General features: G+C 39.7%; 1 protein-coding gene across 5 annotated transcripts in view; it reads left to right on the top strand.

Annotated features, from left to right (window-relative positions):
* The window catches only part of ASCC1 (activating signal cointegrator 1 complex subunit 1), a 103,657-nt gene extending 85,360 nt beyond the window's left edge, over positions 1 to 18,297 (top strand). For 2 of the 5 annotated variants that reach the window (XM_082673382.1, XM_082673384.1), the window contains exons 10-11: positions 16,283 to 16,441; positions 17,516 to 17,654. In XM_082673382.1, the coding sequence (XP_082529508.1) occupies positions 16,283 to 16,399 (117 nt within the window). In that variant the 3' untranslated portion in view covers positions 16,400 to 16,441; positions 17,516 to 17,654. Of the gene's footprint in view, positions 1 to 16,282; positions 16,442 to 17,515 lie in introns of all 5 variants that reach the window. The other 3 variants (XM_082673380.1, XM_082673383.1, XM_082673381.1) reach the window with 2 other exon arrangements.
* The last annotated feature ends 1,108 nt before the right edge of the window (positions 18,298 to 19,405 follow it).

The following is a 19,405-nucleotide window of genomic DNA, read 5'->3' as shown; positions in this document are numbered from 1 at the left end:
TTTAATGGTTGAAAAAAATTAAAAGAAGAATAATTTATGACATGTAAAAATTATATGCAATTCAAATATCAGGGTCTCTAAATAAAATTTTATTGGAACACAGTTGTCCTCATTTGTTTATGCACTGATTGCTTTTGTGCCACAGTGCCAAAGTTAAGTAGTTGTGACGAACAACATATGACCACCTGACCCTTTATGGAAAAAGTTTGCTGACCACTGTCTTAAAGGTTAGTGTTTAGTTCACTTTTTAATTTCACCCAGTGCCCTTTCTGCTTTATGATTAGATATGATGCTTGTATTTAATAGACCTTTAAGATATATTATTTATGTCATAAATATTTAGTTAACAGCAGTCAGTCCTATTGAATTTTCATTTACTTAACTCTTTTCTAGCAAATGTTTCTTTTTAAGAATTAGTTTACTAAATTCAAGAAAAGAGAGCCCCAAGTCAAATATACTTGTAACTCATACTCACAATCCTCCATTAATAAGTGAAGTTCATTTTTCAGTTAAATTTGACTGCAACTTTATTACTTCACATCAGCAAGGTTCAGCTGATAGGAATAATAATGAGCTTGAATTTACATTTAAATTCCTTTTATTTCAAAATACATCCAAAAATAATTTTGTTTCTCTGTGGTGTGCACTAATTAAGTTTAAACATGAACAGTGATTTATTTTGCATTTTCATTTATGCCTTATTACCGAATGTATTAATAAAAAGTATTGAATGAAAACTAAAGACCAGTGAACTTGTAAGTAAACCTGTGTTAATTTTAAAATTAGCATGAATAAGGCTTCCCTGGTGGTGCAGTGGTTAAGAATCCGCCTGCCAGTGCAGGGGACACGGGTTCAAGCCCTGGTCCTGGAAGATCCCACATGCCGTGGAGCAGCTAAGCCTGTGCACCACAACTACTGAGCCTGTGCTCTAGAGCCCACGAGCCACAACTACTGAAGCCCACGTGCCTGGAGCCCGTGCTCTGCAACAAGAGAAGCTGTAGCAATGAGAAGCCTGTGCACCGCAACGAAGAGTAGCCCCTGCTCGCCGCAACTAGAGAAAGCCTGTGCGGAGCAGCGAAGACCCAATGCAGCCAAAGATAAATAAAAATAAATAAATTTAAAAATAAATAAAATTAGCATGAGTAGCAGAAAAATGTGGCATTTAGAAAGGAACCTGTGACAAGACATCTTGCCAAAATACGGCCACTCTTGCTTTGCTCTGTTAGTGATAAAATATGGCTCTGTCTACATTCTTTTTTTTTTCCCATGGGTTTAGAATGCAAGTTTTATTTTTGAATCCCCATTGAGATAAATACGTTAATCTTTGAAAAATATTCAGTTATATGCCAATAAAATTATCCCTAGAGCCCCCAGTGATAGTCATGCCCCATTCTGGAAAACACTACCATAGGGCATTACTGGAGGTATCCTGGGGAGGTAGGATGAGGCCACTGTTTGTTGAGCAAAGGTCATCTGTGTCCCAAGTAAGCTGCTTGCTGCTGTTCATAATTCTCTGAACCCCAGACCTACCAGCTTATTGGATATTATCTTTCCTGGCTGGCAACACTTTGGTGGCTCCCTGTTCTTTTCTAGATAGAAGAGTAAATGCCTTAACATAACCTACAAGGTCCTTGGGGATACTGGGATAGGCCTACCGTGGCCCCATCAGGCTGGTGAAGAGAGGGGGACAGGAGAGAGGGGGACAGGAGACAGGGAGGATCTCCTGGAGGAAGTGACATTTGAGCTGAAGTCTACTGACTTATGGGAGAGAACTAGGTGATGGTGGTGAAGAGCTTTTTTAGGTAGAAGGAACAGCATGTGCAAATTTCCTGAGGCAGGAAGGAACAATGTGCATGTGAGCACCTGAAAGAGGCACTAGAGGAAGAGTCAGGGAGAGGAGTGTTTGAGGGACCAGACCCTGCCTGCAGTCCCTGGAGGCATCGCAAGCATTGTGATCTTAATGCTGTGCCTTATGAGGAGCCATTTAGAGCTTCAAGAACGGTGACTTCAGTTACTTGAATAACAAATACTTTTTTTTTGCACTGCGCGGGCCTCTCACTGCTGTGGCCTCTCCCACTGAGGAGCACAGGCTCCGGACGCGCAGGCTCATCAGCCATGGCTCACGGGCCCAGCAGCTCCGCGGCACATGGGATCCTCCCAGACCGGGGCACGAACCCGCGTCCCCTGCATCGGCAGGCAGACTCCCAACCACTGCACCACCAGGGAAGCCCCAACAAATACTTTTTTTTTTTTTTCCGGTACGCGAGCCTCTCACTGTTGTGGCCTCTCCCGTTGCGGAGCACAGGCTCTGGACGCCATGGCTCACGGGCCCAGCCGCTCCACGGCATGTGGGATCTTCCTGGACCGGGGCACGAACCCGTGTCCCCTGCATCGGCAGGCGGACTCTCAATCACTGCGCCACCAGGGAAGCCCCCAACAGATACTTTTTGAACAGCTGCTTCAGGGGGAGCACTGGGGATTTTAATAGAACAAGACTCTCATGGTCCCTGCCATCAGGAAACTTACATTCTTTTAAAAACAAAAGTTATACATATGCATGGTTTAAAGAAATAACAAGTATTGTAAGGTTTTCTATGAAAACAGAAGGCAGTCCACTACATTTTCCCCCTTTTCCACTTTCACAGTCTGCCTCCATTCTTGATGATTACAAAACAAAACTTGAGCAAATGGGAGATGCAGGAAATCATTAGGGGCTTTTAATATTTTGCTAGTAATAGAAATAACATATTATATGTTAAAAATCTGAAAGACTTCTGACAGGTGATTGATTGAGCAGTTTCTTAGAGCATCAGATATATAAGGAAAAGTGCAGTTTGAAATGCTTCAGTTTGGTTTGGTACTATCTTGTTTTAGATTATTGGGTTGGGGGCAGGGGGAAGATTCACATCCAAGCAGTATTTCACCAAAACTTATCCTCTGAATTTGTTTTATGTGTCACTTTGCCTGGAAAGTTAAATCTTAAAACACTGATGAGAGCAACTAAAGATATGACTGTCAGTGAGGCACAACCATCGTTAAAATGAAACTGGAAAATGAGCAGTTGGCTGATTTTTGACAGAGCCAACATCTGTTCTAGAAAGATGCACCCTCCCTGGTCTGTTGCTCTGTTCATACAAGATGTTTTTTTTTTCTCCCTTCACTCTCTTTTGAATTTATGTTTATTGGTTATTCATCTTTGCAGTGGTACTGGGATACTTCGTGCCTTGTCTTTGCTCAGGCAGGGAATGATGGGTTTGGAAAGTCTAACCTAACACAAAGACAAGAAATAGGCAAAGACAATAAGAGTAAAAAAGAATTATGAGATTAAAATTACTTTTCTTAAAATCATTTCTGGTTTTTATCAGGATGAAAAGTATTTTATTGAATACCTGCTGAAGATAAAACACTAAGCTATGTGCTTGGTGCATTTGTGGGGGATGGGGATAAATATTCGATTGTTTGGTCCCTCTGATCCCATTCCTATGAACTCTTTTGACAAGATGCCTGTTACTATTGTGGGGAATATTTATTTCTTTTATATATTCATTTGTAGGGGTCTAGTATATCATTTTGGGTGTAGTTCACAAGTGAAGGGAGTTGGATTATGGTTCACTTCGGTCTATTTTTTTTTTTTTTAAGTTGTGGTAAAATATACGTAACATAGATTTACCATTTTAACCACTTTAAGTGTATAATTCAGTGTCATTAATAAGCACGTTCACATTGTTGTATAACCATCACCACCATCCATCTCCAGAACTTTTTCACCATCCCAAGTTGAAACTGTGTACCCATTAAACAGTAACTCTTCATTCTCCCCTCCCCTCCGCCCTTGGCAACCATAATTCTCCTTTCTGTCTCTATGAATTTGGCTCTATAGTTACCACATATAAGTGGAATTATACAGTATTTACCTTGATTCTGGCTTATTTCAGTTACATAATGTTTCCAAGTTTCATACACATTGTAGCATGTATCAGGATTTACTTTCTTTTTAAGACTGAATAATATTCCATTGTATGTATATATTCCATTGTGGTTTTTTAGCTACAGTGTAAACACACCAGTAACCAAATATAAATCTGCACCTAGAGATGGTGACAGGGCACTGTCTTCTTTGAGACAGCCTATTGTTTAGAGACCAGACCAAATGAAACCATACTAGATTAGGTGACTTGGTGCCAGCAATGTCTAAGTGTTATTCCAAATGTTAGAGGACATTGTGGAAAGAGAAAAGAAGTGAGAGTGAACTTCACCACGTGATGAAGCTGTGACAATTTCTTAAGAAATCATGTCCTCTTTCCCATATCTCAATGGTGAAATAGTTTTAGAACTAATGCTCATAGATGAACATTATTATTACAAAATAAAAGTAGAAAAACAAGATGTAAGTAAACCAGAATTCCAGTTCAAAGTTTGCGCTCTCAGTTGTAGGTTAAAACATTGATACCAGTTTGTTAAATTGTAGAGGTCTTGCAACTCCTGTGGTGTGTGTGGGGATGATAACCCTATCCCTCTTCCAGGGCCTTTTGTCTGACATTTAGCCCACACCTTTGCAGAGGGGAAGGAGGTCATCTGGACTGGATTACAGGCAAGTAAGTAAGTGTGTGTCATAATAGATAATGTTCCAGTGGTGCTACTGAAGGCAGGTTTCCTATGGTCCTGACAGAGGACAAAATAAATATTTCACGTCTCGTTGTCTAATAAGATGAGGTGACTTAGTTGAAAATCTAAGATAACATGTGGCAACCTGTCTCTCACCTTACAAGGAAGCATTTCAAACAGCTATTTTTTGGACAGCTCTTATTTATATGTATATATGCTCCTGCCGGTGCCTGATGTTGCCAAGGGACATCTGATTTGCTCTTGAACTTTTCTTGTTGCTGTTCTCCTGTTGGAAAAGTTGGAGTGGAGTTGGCTGCACCTGATGACCTTTCCTCTTTTCTCACTGTTCTTTTTCTGAATTGTCACTTGGCACACTAGTCAGCCTCTTTGTGCCCTGCCTCCCTAAAGCCATTTGCCTAGAGACCCCCAGGCTGAGTAGAAATCATCTCTGCTCCTTTTTGCTGACTTGCACTTCCTTTCTCATATATAATACAAAGATCAAACACTTACCTCCTGTTGCTATTGTTTGAGGGACAATTATGAGTAATCCCTGAGGGAAGATGACCAAACTGAAAGTAAGAGTGGTAACAGATTTGAATGAGCATTAAGCAGCCTCCTTCTGAGGGAAAGAATTTATCTGCAGAAACATTATCTAGATTAGTCCTGAAAGGGCATCTGCCCCTAGGGTTGGTGGTCACAGGCTTAGGGCATTGAAGAGACCCTGCTAGCCAGCAGCCACCTGGGGCAGTTTTTCCCTGGTGAAGCAGTAATATCCATGCCTGAAGGCAGGGCTTTTTCTGGAAGAAATTTTGCAGCAAACTCAACTCCCAGCAGCCCATCTCTGATGCTAATTCTACCTGCTGCTGTGGAAACCAGCAGAGCGTGCTGCTGTGTGCTGAGATGAGGTCTGGGTTCTTCAGCCATGTCAGCACAGCCTCTTCTCTCCTGTCTCCTACTTCCACCCACATTTTTTTATTGCTACTTTTTAAAACTGAAAGACTCTGCAGGGAGGGGAAGTCCTTTGGTATTTTGAGTATTGAGGTGCTCAGCAGAACTGCCTGGCATCCTGTTTGTATATAGCAGTTTTAATTCACTCTCTAATAGGTCATTTGGCCTTACCAGCAGAGTCTTAAACTTGATAATCCTCACGTCAGCAGTGAGGCTCAGGGCAAACATCCAAAAGTGCAACCCTGCGTAATTATTTGAAGGAGGTGTTAAAGCCTTCATTCCCTGGCTGTTTGGCTTCTGCCTGGCGCCTCTTCAGGTCAGGCCTATAACATTCCTTGTGCTCTCTGCAGCTGAGAGAGGCAGGTGGTTTGGGAGAGCAGAATCAAAGAGGGAAGTTCACGTTCCCATTCTGTGTGAGCAGCTTGATAATGTTCCTATGCCACTGCAGTCAGTGGGGAGACTTGGGCTCTGGTGACATGCAAGCTTTTTGGTACTGTTTTAATGGAGATGCCCAAAGCAGGAGCGGTGTGCTGATAGGTTGAAAAATCATAGCTGATCCACTGATTACATTCTTCTTGCTCTTTCCTTTTAGAGGTAATTGATGATAAGAATTACTCCTCCCACAGACTGGCCTTGACTTGCTCCCTTTATCTGAGGTGCCCCCGGCCTTTTGGAAGTACATTATGTCCTATTTTTATTGGCTATTATATTAGGTATCATTATTGGCTCTCTCACCACTGATCACTGCAGTTTGAGGTTTCAGATTAGATGTGGTATCTCAGGCGGAGTTAGGGCTGTATTTGGAGATGACTCTAGGATAGTAACCACCTAACAATCACATTGTCTTTTATTCTGAAGTAGATGTTTCTATTCCATTCTTTAAAAATATAGCCCTGTGAAACCAGTTGATGACTGCAGAGACTGTAAGCTATCAGAGTTCCTTCTAGACCTTTTCTTTTTTTCTTTTAAGGAAGCTGCTTTTTGTCCTGTAATGATGCATTGGATGTTATAGTTAGTGAGTGACAATAATAGAGCTCGAAATTCCATCTGATAATTTATCTTCCTGTAACTGCAGAATATCCTTGTAAGGTATTGTCCCTGTTTAAAGGTGGAAAAATTGAGGGAGAGAGTAGCTATGTGGTTATTGATAGGAAAGCATTGAAGTCTAGTTTGCCCTAAGAAATGTTTTGATCTCTCTCTTCAATAGAAAAGAAGTTTCTACCTTTGGTTTCCAGGTGAAGTTGGGTATGTTTGTGTATACATAGAGTGACATGGCTTACCTTAGTGTGAATAGGCTCCATTGTGTTCTTTTGTGACGATTTAGAAAGAATCAATGTGAGTGCAGCCTGTATAAATAGTTTTCAAGTAGATAGAAGGTGTTTTTGACCTGATGTGTTAGATCACCATTTTCCTTCTTGTCTCTTCACATCTCTCATATTTGCTCTCTTCAAGAGTAATCTTGCACGTAGCCAGAAGAAAAATGCAAGGTACGTGAAGGCTTGAGAATTTGAATTGCCTGGTACCTTGGCAGAAACTCAGAATCATTTTTTTAGGTTTGGGGAATTTTAACCAACAAAACTTACCTGTGGGAAAAGAAAAAACTTACTTGTGATCCTAATTCTAAGTGACATTGGCAATATGACGTACGAAGAGCTGTGATAGTTTTCAAGTCTATTATATTTTTAGGCTGTTGTCCATATCTTTCTGTTTACTACCTAAAGTCTTATCATTTTTGTACCTGGAGGTACAATTTTGTGAAGAATGCTTCTGAAATATACCATTATTTGTTTTGTTGTTTTTCAATTAGAATCTTCCAAGGGCTGTGATTATAGTTTTTTCACATTACTTGTCTTTCTTGGCCACAAAACCAAGTGGACGCTTCCTTTGCTGTCTGATTGCATATGCATAGCCCAAGGATGGGACTTCTTCCCCACTTGGCATTCTTTGGTACAGATTTGTTATTCAGATTGTGAGACAAATGCACACTGCCATGTGAAAATGGCCTTCTACTGGCCTGTGTTCTAGGCCTGGTCCCAGGAACTCTTAAATTTATATCACAATGTTAGTGGTCCTAGCCTGTCTCTGTTTCTTATCTTTTAAATGGGGATAATAATGCTGAGCTCAGGTTTATGTCACAGTGATTTTTTTGAAGGGTTAATGATCTGGGCTTTGTGAGATACTTTTTAGATCCTTAGATGACAGGTGTTATTTAGCCTCAGCAAGGCTTTCTGTGGGAGTGCCTTCCAAAGAGCTCAAAGTGCTTGTCAGACTGTCTTCCATTCATCCTCATACCATCCCTGGTAGGGAGGTAGGTGGGGGAGCATTATTATTAAGTACAAAATAGTGTTATTACTGTTACTTTTATCTGTAAACAGGGGGTAATTGTGAGAAATAGAAGTTGGTAAAACAGATTATAGAAGAAAAAGTAGCGTGCGTTTGCCATTCCTGTTTACTTTAGGTTTCAGAAGTCTAACTGCCATACATGAAAACAATAGAAATCATCCCTTCTTGGGGGAGAAACAGGACCCGCTGCATCCTTCTAAATCCTTGCATTAATTGAACACCAGTACTTATTTTCATTTGTACCAGATTACCTACTAAGGGTTAGTTTAACTTGCACATACCAGGAATGACTATAAATTTCATAGGACTTAACATTTTTAAAAAATTGTATAAGGACCTCCTTGGTGGTGCAGTGGTTAAGAATCTGCCTACCGATGCAGGGGACATGGGTTCAATCCCTGGTCCGGGAGGATCCAACATGCCACGGAGCAACTAAGCGCGTGCGCCACAGCTACTGAGCCTGCGCTCTAGAGCCCGCGAGCCACAACTACTGAAGCCCGTGCTCTGCAAGAAGAGAAGCCACCGCAATGAGAAGCCCGTGCACCGCAATGAAGAGTAGCCCCTGCTCACTGCAACTAGAGAAAGCCTGCGCACGGCAATGAAGACCCAACGCAGCCAAAAATAAATAAATTAAAAAAAAAACTGTACAGTTGATTTACAATATTATATTAGTTTCAGGTGTACAGCAGAGTGATTCAGTATTTTTATAGAGTATGCTCCATTTAAAGTTATTTTAGGACTTCCCTGGTGGTCCAGTGGTTGAGACTCCGTGCTTACACTGCAGGGTGTATGGGTTTGATCCCTGGTGGGGGAACTAAGATCCCGCATGCCACATGGTGCAGCCAAAAAAAAAAAAAAAAGTTATTTCAAAGTAATGGCTGTAATTCCCTATGCTGTACAATATATCCTTGTTGCTTATCTATTTTATACATAGTATTTTGTGTCTCTTAATCTCATACCCCTATCTTGCCCCTCCCCACTTCCCTCTCCTCAGTGGTGTCCACTAGTTTGTTTTCTATATCTGTGAGTCTCTTTCTGTTTTGCTATATGCATTCATTTCTTTTATTTTTTAGATTTTACATATAAGTGATAGCATATAGTATTTGTCTTTTTCTGTCTGACTTACTTAACTAAGCATAATACTCTCTTGGTCCATCCACATTGTTGCAAATAACAGAATTTCATTCTTTTTTATGGCACAGTAATAGTCCTGTATATACCACACACACACACACACACACACACACACACACACACACACACACACACACACACACACAAATATATGTATATACCACATTCTTTATTCATTCATCTGCTGATAGATACTGAGTTTGCTTCCGTATCTTGGCTATGATGTAATAATGCTGCTGTGAACATTAAGGTACATGTATATTTCTGAATTAGTGTTTTTAAATTTGGGGGGGATATATACCCAGGAGTGGAATGGCTGGATCATATGGTAACTCTATTTTAGTTTTATAAGGAACCTCCATACTGTTTTCCATAGTGGCTGCACCAGTTTACAGGGGGGTTCCCTTGTAGAGGGGGTCCCTTGTAGGGGGGTTCCCTTTTCTCCACATCCTCACCAACATTTGTTATTTATAGACTTTTTGATGATGGCCATTCTGACAAGTGTGAGGTGTTATATCATTGTTGTTTTGATTTGCATTTGCCTGATAATTAACGTTGTTGAACATCTTTTCATGTGCCTTTTAGCCATCTGTATGTCTTTGGGAAAATGTCTGTTCAGGTCTTCTGCCCATTTTTTAATTGGTTTTTTTTGTTATTGAATTGTATGAGCTGTTTGTATATTATGGCTATTAACCCCTTGTCAGCCATATCATTTGCAAATATTTTCTCCCATTCATTAGGTTGTCTTTTCATTTTGTCACTGGTTTCCTTTGCTGTGCAAAAGCTCTTAAATTTAATTAGAATCCCATTCGTTCATTTTTGCTTTCATTTCTTTTGCCAGGACTTACATATTTCGAATCTTCATTTTAGACTTCAAAACTGAATTTCCTCTTTTTGAAGTCAAATCAGATACCAAATAGTTCACTGAGGCCACCCAGCACAAGAAATAGATTTTCTTAAAGGAGAGATCTTTGAAGAGAGTGACCACTACTTTGTCTAAGATTGAAGAAGGAGAGCGAGCCTCATTTGGGAAGCCCTATGGACAGGGATCCCCAACATGTCTGTCATTATGCTGTTGAGGATTGGCCATTCATTCAGTTTTGTAGCTTGAGGTCACAGATATTAGGAGGTTCCTCTTTACTCTCCTCCCCAACTTTTGCTGAGATTTTGAGGCTCATCTTTGCAGCCTAGTCACATGTGGAATTATTTCTGGTCTTTTATGGTTGTTTCATAGAGCCTGAGAGGAAGGAGTAGAAGGTCTGAAATGAATGCAAGGGAAAATGACCACAGTTAGCCCTTAAATCTTGCTTTTTGTTTTCTTTCAGTGTATACCACTACACTACCAGAAATCAATAATTTCTTCTGTGTTCTCCCTAGGAAACAAACATGTACAAACTAAAAATGGTAGGCTTCACAGATCATGTGAGCAAGGGACAGCAGGATGGTTAGATCTTTGTCTCAAGATTCTGTCAGGGAAGCTTTGGTTTTGACTAAAAACCTTTCATCTTGGTGGTCCACATTTGTCTCTTGGTAATAGGAAAACTTTGTTTAATTTTCTGAAGATAACTGTGAGTAGTCAATAAAGGATAGCAACTGTATGCTTAACAGTTTTCAAATGTCATACTTAACACTTAACTTGGGTTTTAAATTTTCTTAAATTGTCCAAATCAGTACTTATTACTTACAAGTGATATCACAAATATTGGCAGTCTTAAGTTCTATGTTTGTTTCCTTATCAAATATTTGTAGTTTTGTGCAGCTGTTCATTGTTTTGTTCCTTTATGACAGGCTTTAAAAAAATGCTGGCTTCCAACACAACAGGGCTCTGTGTGTGCATCAGAGAGAAATGTTTTCAGAAAGAAAAAGGTTTAGGTTTCAAAATCCCCAAGGAATTGTTATAAAACAACAGTGAGGGGAAAAACTCAATATGATTTAAATACCTTGCCGTGGTTCTTTTTTAATTTAAATTTTTCCTGTTAGGTCTTTTATTTTCTAAACAATAGACCACTTTGCTCTTCTTGAACTACTTTAGCCTATAAAGAACAACCAAGTTTCTTTTTTTAAACGTGTAGTTTAAGCTTTTTCCTCTTCTCCATTCAGGTACCTAATTAAATGGAGCCATTTAGTTGATTTGTGCTTATTTTCATCCAGAATTCAATTAAAATTCTTCTAACTGAACTACAGCCATCTGATTCTTAAACGAGGTCCAGGATAAGAAGTGACAATGAAAGTGGGAATAACAAGGAAAAAATATGTTCATTTCAGTCTTTGGGAGTTTTGTGAGTCAAGCTTAATCTCTGTGGTTTAGCAGGGCCAGGTTTTAAGGGGCATCACCCACAAGGAGAGGCTGTAGAGTACAGAGGTTAAAGAGTTCAGACTTCAGAGTTAGGCTATCTGGGTTTGAATCTTTTTTTCTTTTTATAATTGAAGTAGAGTTGATGTACAGTGTTGTGTTAGTTTCAGGTGTACAGCAAAGTGATTCAGTTATACATACATATATATCTTTTTTTTTTCAGATTCTTTTCTCATGTAGGTTATCACATAATATCGAGTGTAGTTCCCTGTGCTATACAGTAGGTCCTTGTTGGCTATCTATTTTGTGTATAATAGTGTATATATGTTAATTCCAAACTCCTAATTTATCCCTCCCCCACCTTTCCCCTTTGATAATCATAAATTTGTTTTCTATGTCTGTGGGTCTGTTTCTGTTTTGTATATAAGTTCTGGGTTTGACTCTTAATTTCCTTTTCTTTTTCTTTTCCAGCTTTATGAATGTCAATTTTCCACTGTTTACTTGCTGTGTATTCTTGGGCAAGTTACTTTAGCCTTTTAAATTTCAGCTTCAACCCTAAAATGGGGGTTAATAATAGTATCTGCTTCTTGGGGTTGTGAGGAGGCAGTCAGATGATCACATAGAGCCCGAAGTATAATGCCTGGCATGCATGCTTGCTCAGTAAACTTTAGCTCTTATGATCTTTACTTCATTAGTGTTGTTGTCAACATATATATTTGTTGTTCACCTTGATTTTTTAATATATAACAATATTGGCATTAGGTAACTTTGTTTTAAAAATCTGTTATGAGGGGGAGCGGGAGGGAAAAAAAATCTGTTATGATATTTTTGAGTTTATAAAAATTTAAATTGACATGGTAAAAATCACCATAAGTAAAGTCAAAAGACAGATGACAAATTGGGGGAAAATATATTTGCAGTTCATCACACAGAGTTCATTTCCCTAATACACAGAGAACTACTACTCAATTAAAAAAGTAGGCCGTTGGAAACTGTTTATGGTGATGTGCTTCCACTTAACTGCGCTGCGGATTTCATGTCTTTAATATATATTCTCAGAGCATACCAGGCAAACCCTTGGCTGGAGAAGGGCTTGAGACACACAGCTAAAGACACAGAATGAGTGTGTAAACAGATCTGAGTTCTTTTTGTTTTTCCCCATAAAATAGCTCCCACTCAGAAATGTTCTGTCGCTATCAGTGGTACCCTCACATATCCCTTTACCCTGTCATCCATGACTTTTCTCATCTTCTTTTTGTATCTCCTTCCTCTCATCCAGAAAATCACGGAGTCTGTTCTGTGTTTCATTCATAGTATTAACATCTGCTCCAATCTTTCCAGGCCCACTACTACTATTTTTAGTCAATAGACACTCAGTATCTCACAGTTTAACTGCTACCCTGGTCTCCTTTTCTTTCTTCTCTTGTTCCTTTCTCCAGTCAGCACAATCAATATGCCACACCCAGATTAATTTCCCTTGGTTTTCATCTTGGGCCACCAGCTTACTCAGAAGCCTTCAGTGGTTCCCCACCGTCTAGAGTGAAGTCTGACTTCTGAACCTGACCCTCAGGGCCCCCCTTAATCTGATTTTCCCTCCTTATGTCTTTAGCCTTAGTCTTTTCACTGCTTCTTTTTAGGAACCCTCCATTACATCTAACCTGGCCTACTTGACCCTCCATATACCCATTTCCGCCTTCGTGCTGCCCTCCCTCCTCCTCTTCACTAAGTCTTAGACTTGCTACAAGGCCCGGCTCAGTTTCTGACTCTTCCAGATGGCTTTTCTAGATGCCCCAGCCCTCTACATCCATTGTTTTCTTACCTCCCGCTGCATTTATTAATTGCCTTTACCTCTCCTCCCACACTTAACCTTTGCCACCTATATAGTTTTAGGTAAACTTTAATTGAGTACATAATACAGTAACTTTTCACAAGGTGAACACACCCGTGTCATCAACATGCCTCTCTTCTGACACATACCCCATCCTCCCTAACCAGATGACAGTTGCCTGGGAGACAACACCACATCATATGCCTCTTTACATGAAAATGCATAATATCAGGTGCTCAGTGACATTCTAGATCAGAAATTTGAGCTAAGACTAGGCTTTGGCAAATAAGAAACACATAGAAATTTAAAGGAATATGTGAAATTTCCATTACTAATAACTATAAATTCTTTCTTCACAAGTAGTTACAGTTGAGGTTACATTAGAGGTAATACCATTGGGTAAGTCTTGTTCAAGGATTCCTAGGTGGTGATCTATAAATGAGATTTTTATATCCATCTAAACAAGGCCATGTTATAGTTTTCTCTTTTCCTACACAAAGTACACAGACATCTCCAACATTCGATATTGTTGTCATTTTATCCAACAAATGCTTATTGATCATATGCATAGATACAGTTACAGCATATAGTGGGATTCAGCTTTGAAGAACATAGAAGATCTTTCTTCTGTAGAGCTTATATTTTAACGAGTCACCAGAAATAATTGGCAGAACTAAAAGAGAAGCTTAAGACTAAAGATAAAACAATGACTAAACAATAAAATAACTATGAAAAATTGTTACTAAATCATCCTAAACATAGAGAGAGAACAAGAACATGGGGACAGGAAAGGCTAAAATGAAGCTTGGCCTTGCACTAGGGACTTTGGATAAGAAATCCATTTGATTATGATGTTAAAGGTACGGAAGAAGATGGCAGCCTATGAAGGTAGAATAAGGACCGGTTAAGAAGAGTAGAAAGATGTTGTAAACATCATAGGAACTATTTAGTTTTCAGGAGTGCTTTACAGTTTACAAGGAAGGTACTTCGACTTGTTCATCTTATTGAGTCTTTACCCATTATGATCTTGTACCATGGGTGGTGTTGTCTGTCCACAGCCACCCGGCTCCCACGTGCCTGTCGTAAGTTTAGACTGACTTCAGTCTTTCCACCTGCTGCTCTTGTCTTAGAGGAGCATGGGAATTTGTGTTCAGTCTTCTCTTAATTTGTGTAATTACTGCATTGAAATCACATCCCAGCTAACTTCATTATCACCATATTTATACTCTTTGCTTCAAACCTAAAGCATGAGAAATCTCCCTGGCAAATCATGCCGTCTGGAGGTTATAAGTATTTAAAAGGCAAAGTGAAGTCAGAGGTAAGTACTTTCCAGCTCCTAGCTGTGGTGTCTCCATCACTTGGAAGCATAGGTACAAAGAGAAGAACCATGGACTGCTAATCCCTAAAAACTAACTTGTTGAAAGTATTATGAGTTCCCTTTTGATTTTGCCTTGTCTTTTATTGCCCCTTTGGTTATGTCTTCTTTGTACCTAGAAGGCTTCAGTTTGTAAAGCTGTAAATCTGTCAGTCTTGTTGGCATGGCTTTCACTTCAAATTAACGTTCAGCAAAGGGATTAGCCGATAAACATTTCGGGCTGTATTTCTTTACACAAAAGGGTGGATATGGTTTGAACAGGCTGCTGAAGCCAGGAAGAGAAGTTAATTGTGTAAATCAATGCAGGCAAGAGCTGATCACCTTTCTGAAAGACAAGACAATGCGGCACACAACCTCTAAATAGATCTTTGGGGTCAAGTTGATGTCATGTTGAAGAATCAGTATTTACTGGGCTTTATAAAGTTAGACTTTAAATGAACCCCGGGCATTTCGCTAGGCCATTAATTGCAGGAAGAGGAAAGGTGACAGTGGCTGAAGTCCATGGCTATAGAGATACTATAAAAATAAGTGAAGAGACAAGACAGTCACTTGCTAATGTGCAAAGGTCTCAGCTTTAGGTTCTACTCAAGCATTGTTGGTTCACGTACTGAAAGGCTTTCTCAGGATTGTGCTGACATTTTAAGAAAGAGCAACTCTTCCATCCTAACAGAAGAAGGTCAGCCCTTTACTCTTTGACACTCATTATCTAAGCAGTGTGGCTTAATTTTCCTCGAATGAATTCTGATGTCATTTCGCATTCTGCCTTGTAAATGTGCTGATCACAAAAGCAGGTTCTTTCTCAGAGTGTGGCTCATCCCTCCCTCTGACAAAGTTGAAAGCTTTTTAAATAAAGAATTGTAGTAAAGAGCATTTACTTTAGGACTCTGGCTTGAATCCAAAGTCTAATGAAAGGCTTTTGATAAATATTATCATTTGTATTTGTTATATCATTCAATAGAAGTGTTCCTCTGGCTGTTTTGTGTGCGAAAGTGTTCTGTACTCCTCGCTGGGTTATCAGAATTATTTGTAGGGCAGGAACCTTATCTTCTGTTTATTTTAGTCAGTGTTTCTAATAAATGTTGTTGACGAGGTGGGGGAATATATTATATCAAATTTTATCCTGTCTGTAACAAAACTAACATCCTGCATGGTCAGTGACAGAAAGTCATAGAAGCAGCTTTGTTAGGCCCTATGGATCAGGGTATGGCCCTAGGATGTTTGTTACAAGTTGCTGGTCATATCTGCTCAATAGATACATTTTGGAGTTGACTTCTCAGACCTCTTTCTCTAGTGCATTTTGTCAGAGGAGGCTTTTCAATTAATCAGCGAAGAGCTGCTGTTCTTTTCTCACTCCCGCTCCTATCCCTCCTCTCCAGGATCATTTTTCAGAATAAATACTGAAAAGAAAGCACAGGAAGTTTGTCGGGATTGTTGTGGTGTTTTTTTTTTTTTTTTTTTTTTTTTTTTTGGCGGTACGCAGGCCTCTCACTGTTGTGGCCTCTCCCGTTGCGGAGCACAGGCTCCGGACATGCAGGCTCAGCGGCCATGGCCCACGGGCCCAGCCGCTCCACGGCATGTGGGATCTTCCCGGACCGGGGCACGAACCCGCGTCCCCTGCATCGGCAGGCGGACCCTCAACCACTGTGCCACCAGGGAAGCCCTGTTGTGGTGTTTTTACAAGAGAATCTGATGTTTAATGTTTTCATCCATGATTTTCTTTGGATATTCACTCTGAGTTTTTATTCTTCCTTTTCAGCTATTTGAGAACTTCTGCTTTGGTACCCTAAAGCTCAATTCAATTCACATCTCTCAGAGGTTCACAGTAGACAGCTTTGGAAACTATGCCTCTTGTGGACAAATTGACTTCTCCTGAGGTGGATCTTGGGAAACACTGGAAACTAAACATCCTCACAAGGTGCTGAGGGAAAGTATCATCATTTTAATTGCCAAGGAGGGATGTGGAAATTTGGGTGATAACTTTCCTGGGTGATTCCCCAAGGATACCATGGTGTCTAATGGTGGTCCACAGTCATCGCACTGTCAGCGAGATGGCTGTGAGCACAGGGAGAACATACGCCTGTAACCCTTAGCTTGTTCATCTTTCACAGGGTCTACCTCTCTTTCCAAAGCTCTTCTCTGAAAATGCACCTCTGAAGCCCTGTGGAGCTCAGATTTGCATTATTTCTTATGTACCTACTGATTTTGCCTCAACCATTTAAACTTATATTAATACTTTAAAAGAGAATTACAGGTGTGTGATCTTATTAATCTCTCCACCTAGATAATATCTACAGATTGTAGAAGGTTTGTATTTTTCCCTCCCCCTTTTAATCAATACCCAGAATTTGTTTTTTATTGTGGTAAAAAACACATAACCTAAAATTTACCGTCTTAAGCCATTTTCAAATATACAGTTTGGTAGTGTTAGGTATATTCACATTGTTGTGAACTATCTCTAGAACTTCTTTGTCTTGCAAATCTGAAACTCTGTACCCATTTAAGCAACTCTTCTTGCCCCCCACCCCCGCAGGCCCCTGGCAACCACCATTCTACTTTCTCTTTCTGTGGATTTGACTACTTGAGATACCTCATATAAGTGGAATCATACAGTATTTGTCTTTTTGTGACTGGCTTATTCTACTTAGCATAATGTCCTCAAGGTTCATCCATTTTGTAGCATGTGTCAGGACTTCCTTCCTTGTTAAGGCTGAGTAATATTCCATCCGATGTATATACACTCATCCCTCGGTTTCCCTTGGTTTCAGTACCTCCCTTGGTATCTGTGGATTCTCAAGTCCCTTATATAAAATGGCATAATATTTGCATATAACCTATGCATACCCTCCTGTATACTTTAAATCATCTCTAAGTTATTTATAATACCAAACACAATGTAAATGCCATGTAAATATTTGCCGGCACACAGTAAATTCAAGTTTTCCTTTCTGTAACTTTCTGTAATTTTTTTCTCAATATTTTTGGTCTGCAGTTGGTTGACTCCACGGATGTGGAACCCATGGATATGGAGGGTCGACTGAACCACATTTTGTTCATCCAGTCTTCCATCGATGGACACTTGGGTTCCTTCCACTTCTTGGCTGTTGTGAATAATGCCCTATGAACATGGGTGTACAAATATCTGAGACCCTGCTTTCAATTCCTTTACTACTTAGAATTTAAACTTTAGCAAAATAACTAGTAAAGTTTTTACCTTTTACTTTGATCTGTCCTTTTTCTTTTGAAGTTGGTACCTTTTATATTTCTTAGATTCCTGTTCCTTCACCCTACCCTAACCCTTGCCTTCCCATGCCACTGATGGAGCTGCAGTATTGTAGCTCTTTTCTGTTTACTTCTCAGGGCAGCAGCAATCAAAGCAATGGTGATACCATCAGGACTATGCAGAGTTCCCTGGGAGAGTGTCAGCCACAGAAGGCACTCACTCCTTCCTTGCTGCAGACCAGCAAAGGGAGGGAGCTCCCAGCGCAGGTTTGCCCCACCCATCAGTCCTGCCACACTCTCTGCTGGGGAGCTCCAGCCTCACTGTTGTTACCTCTCATCTCTACCCCCTCACAGCCTTTCTCCCTCCATGGCCTCTCTTTTTCCTTCATTCCTTAGTCTTAATCTTGATTCTTACTTTCTATTTGAGAAGTATGATTCTGAATCCCGTGTGTTAATAAGGCCACGACATGGTAAGGGCTGTGTATAACACTCAGAGATCTATCAGTGTGACTGCACAGATCATTTGTGAATAAATGAATTTCTAAAGTAACTGTGTATTTCTTTTAGTAGTATTATATAGTTTCAGTTTGACCCCCTTAGTCAGTGTGTGTTGGGATACATTGCTGCCATCACTTATTCAATAGCATAGCATATTTACATATCGGTGTTACGTATTGGTGCCTGCTTTTCCCCACCCCCCCCACACAAAAAAAGGGTTGCTTTTTCCCAAAAAAGATTTCTACTGGTAATATTCATTTTTTTATTTAAGTTGAGCTTTTACCTCACTCACCTCTGATTGTTAAATGACATATGGGAATGAGCGCTCCCAGAGGTAGTACTGAATAGCAGAGTTGACTGAAATTCAGTGCCCTCACCTCTTCTTGGTCCCGCTTCTGCCTTACTGATTTCTTTCTGACAGCTGCCGTTGGGCAGTAAGTAAAGAGGTCTTCTTTTGAGTATCAGAGGTATGACTTAACGTTTTTAGGAAAAAATTTTTGTCTTTGGAAAATGTAACTTTATATATCAAATGCTAAATTCTTAACAGAATTAGAAATTCTATTATTTAGTATTTAGAGGTAACTATGCATTTAAGGACTTATCATACTGTAATTTTTCACAAGTAATTTTTCACAAGTTTTTTGTCTTTTTCACTCTCATTCTCTCATACTTGTAAAGTGGAGTTTTCCAGCAGCTATGTGATATGGTGACATCATCACTCTAATGGTTAATAGCGTGTGTGCTTATGTATTTTTGTTTGTTTTGTAAGTTTGTAGGTATTGGTAGAATTGGAAAAAAATTTTATGTTTTAAGTTTTCTTTCTAGAAGCCAGTAGACAAATTTTTGAGACAATGTAGCTCTAAAGAAAGTACACTTTAAACTACTGTTGTAGAAGGGGGAGTAGCAGGTAGTTTTGATGTAGAACTTTTAGAGAAGAGCAACAGTGTTAGAGAGCAAATAATTTTTGATGGAGCTAAAAGAATTTTTCAAGATTTCAGGTCCCCTTTCACCAAACTGTAATGGGGTCAAGGATGGAGGATTTACTTCTGTGCTTATAATCCAATCTCCCTTAGTATTACCACTTTGCAGTTCATTCTGCACTGAAATAGAGTTAAATTGCACCTAACATCACTCCAGTTGGTTTTTGAGACACTAAATTCAC

This window comes from Grampus griseus, assembly GCF_964374135.1.
Source record: "Grampus griseus genome assembly, chromosome: 16".
NCBI classification, from domain to species: Eukaryota; Metazoa; Chordata; class Mammalia; order Artiodactyla; family Delphinidae; genus Grampus; species Grampus griseus.
This window is presented reverse-complemented; position numbering and strand designations above follow the sequence as displayed.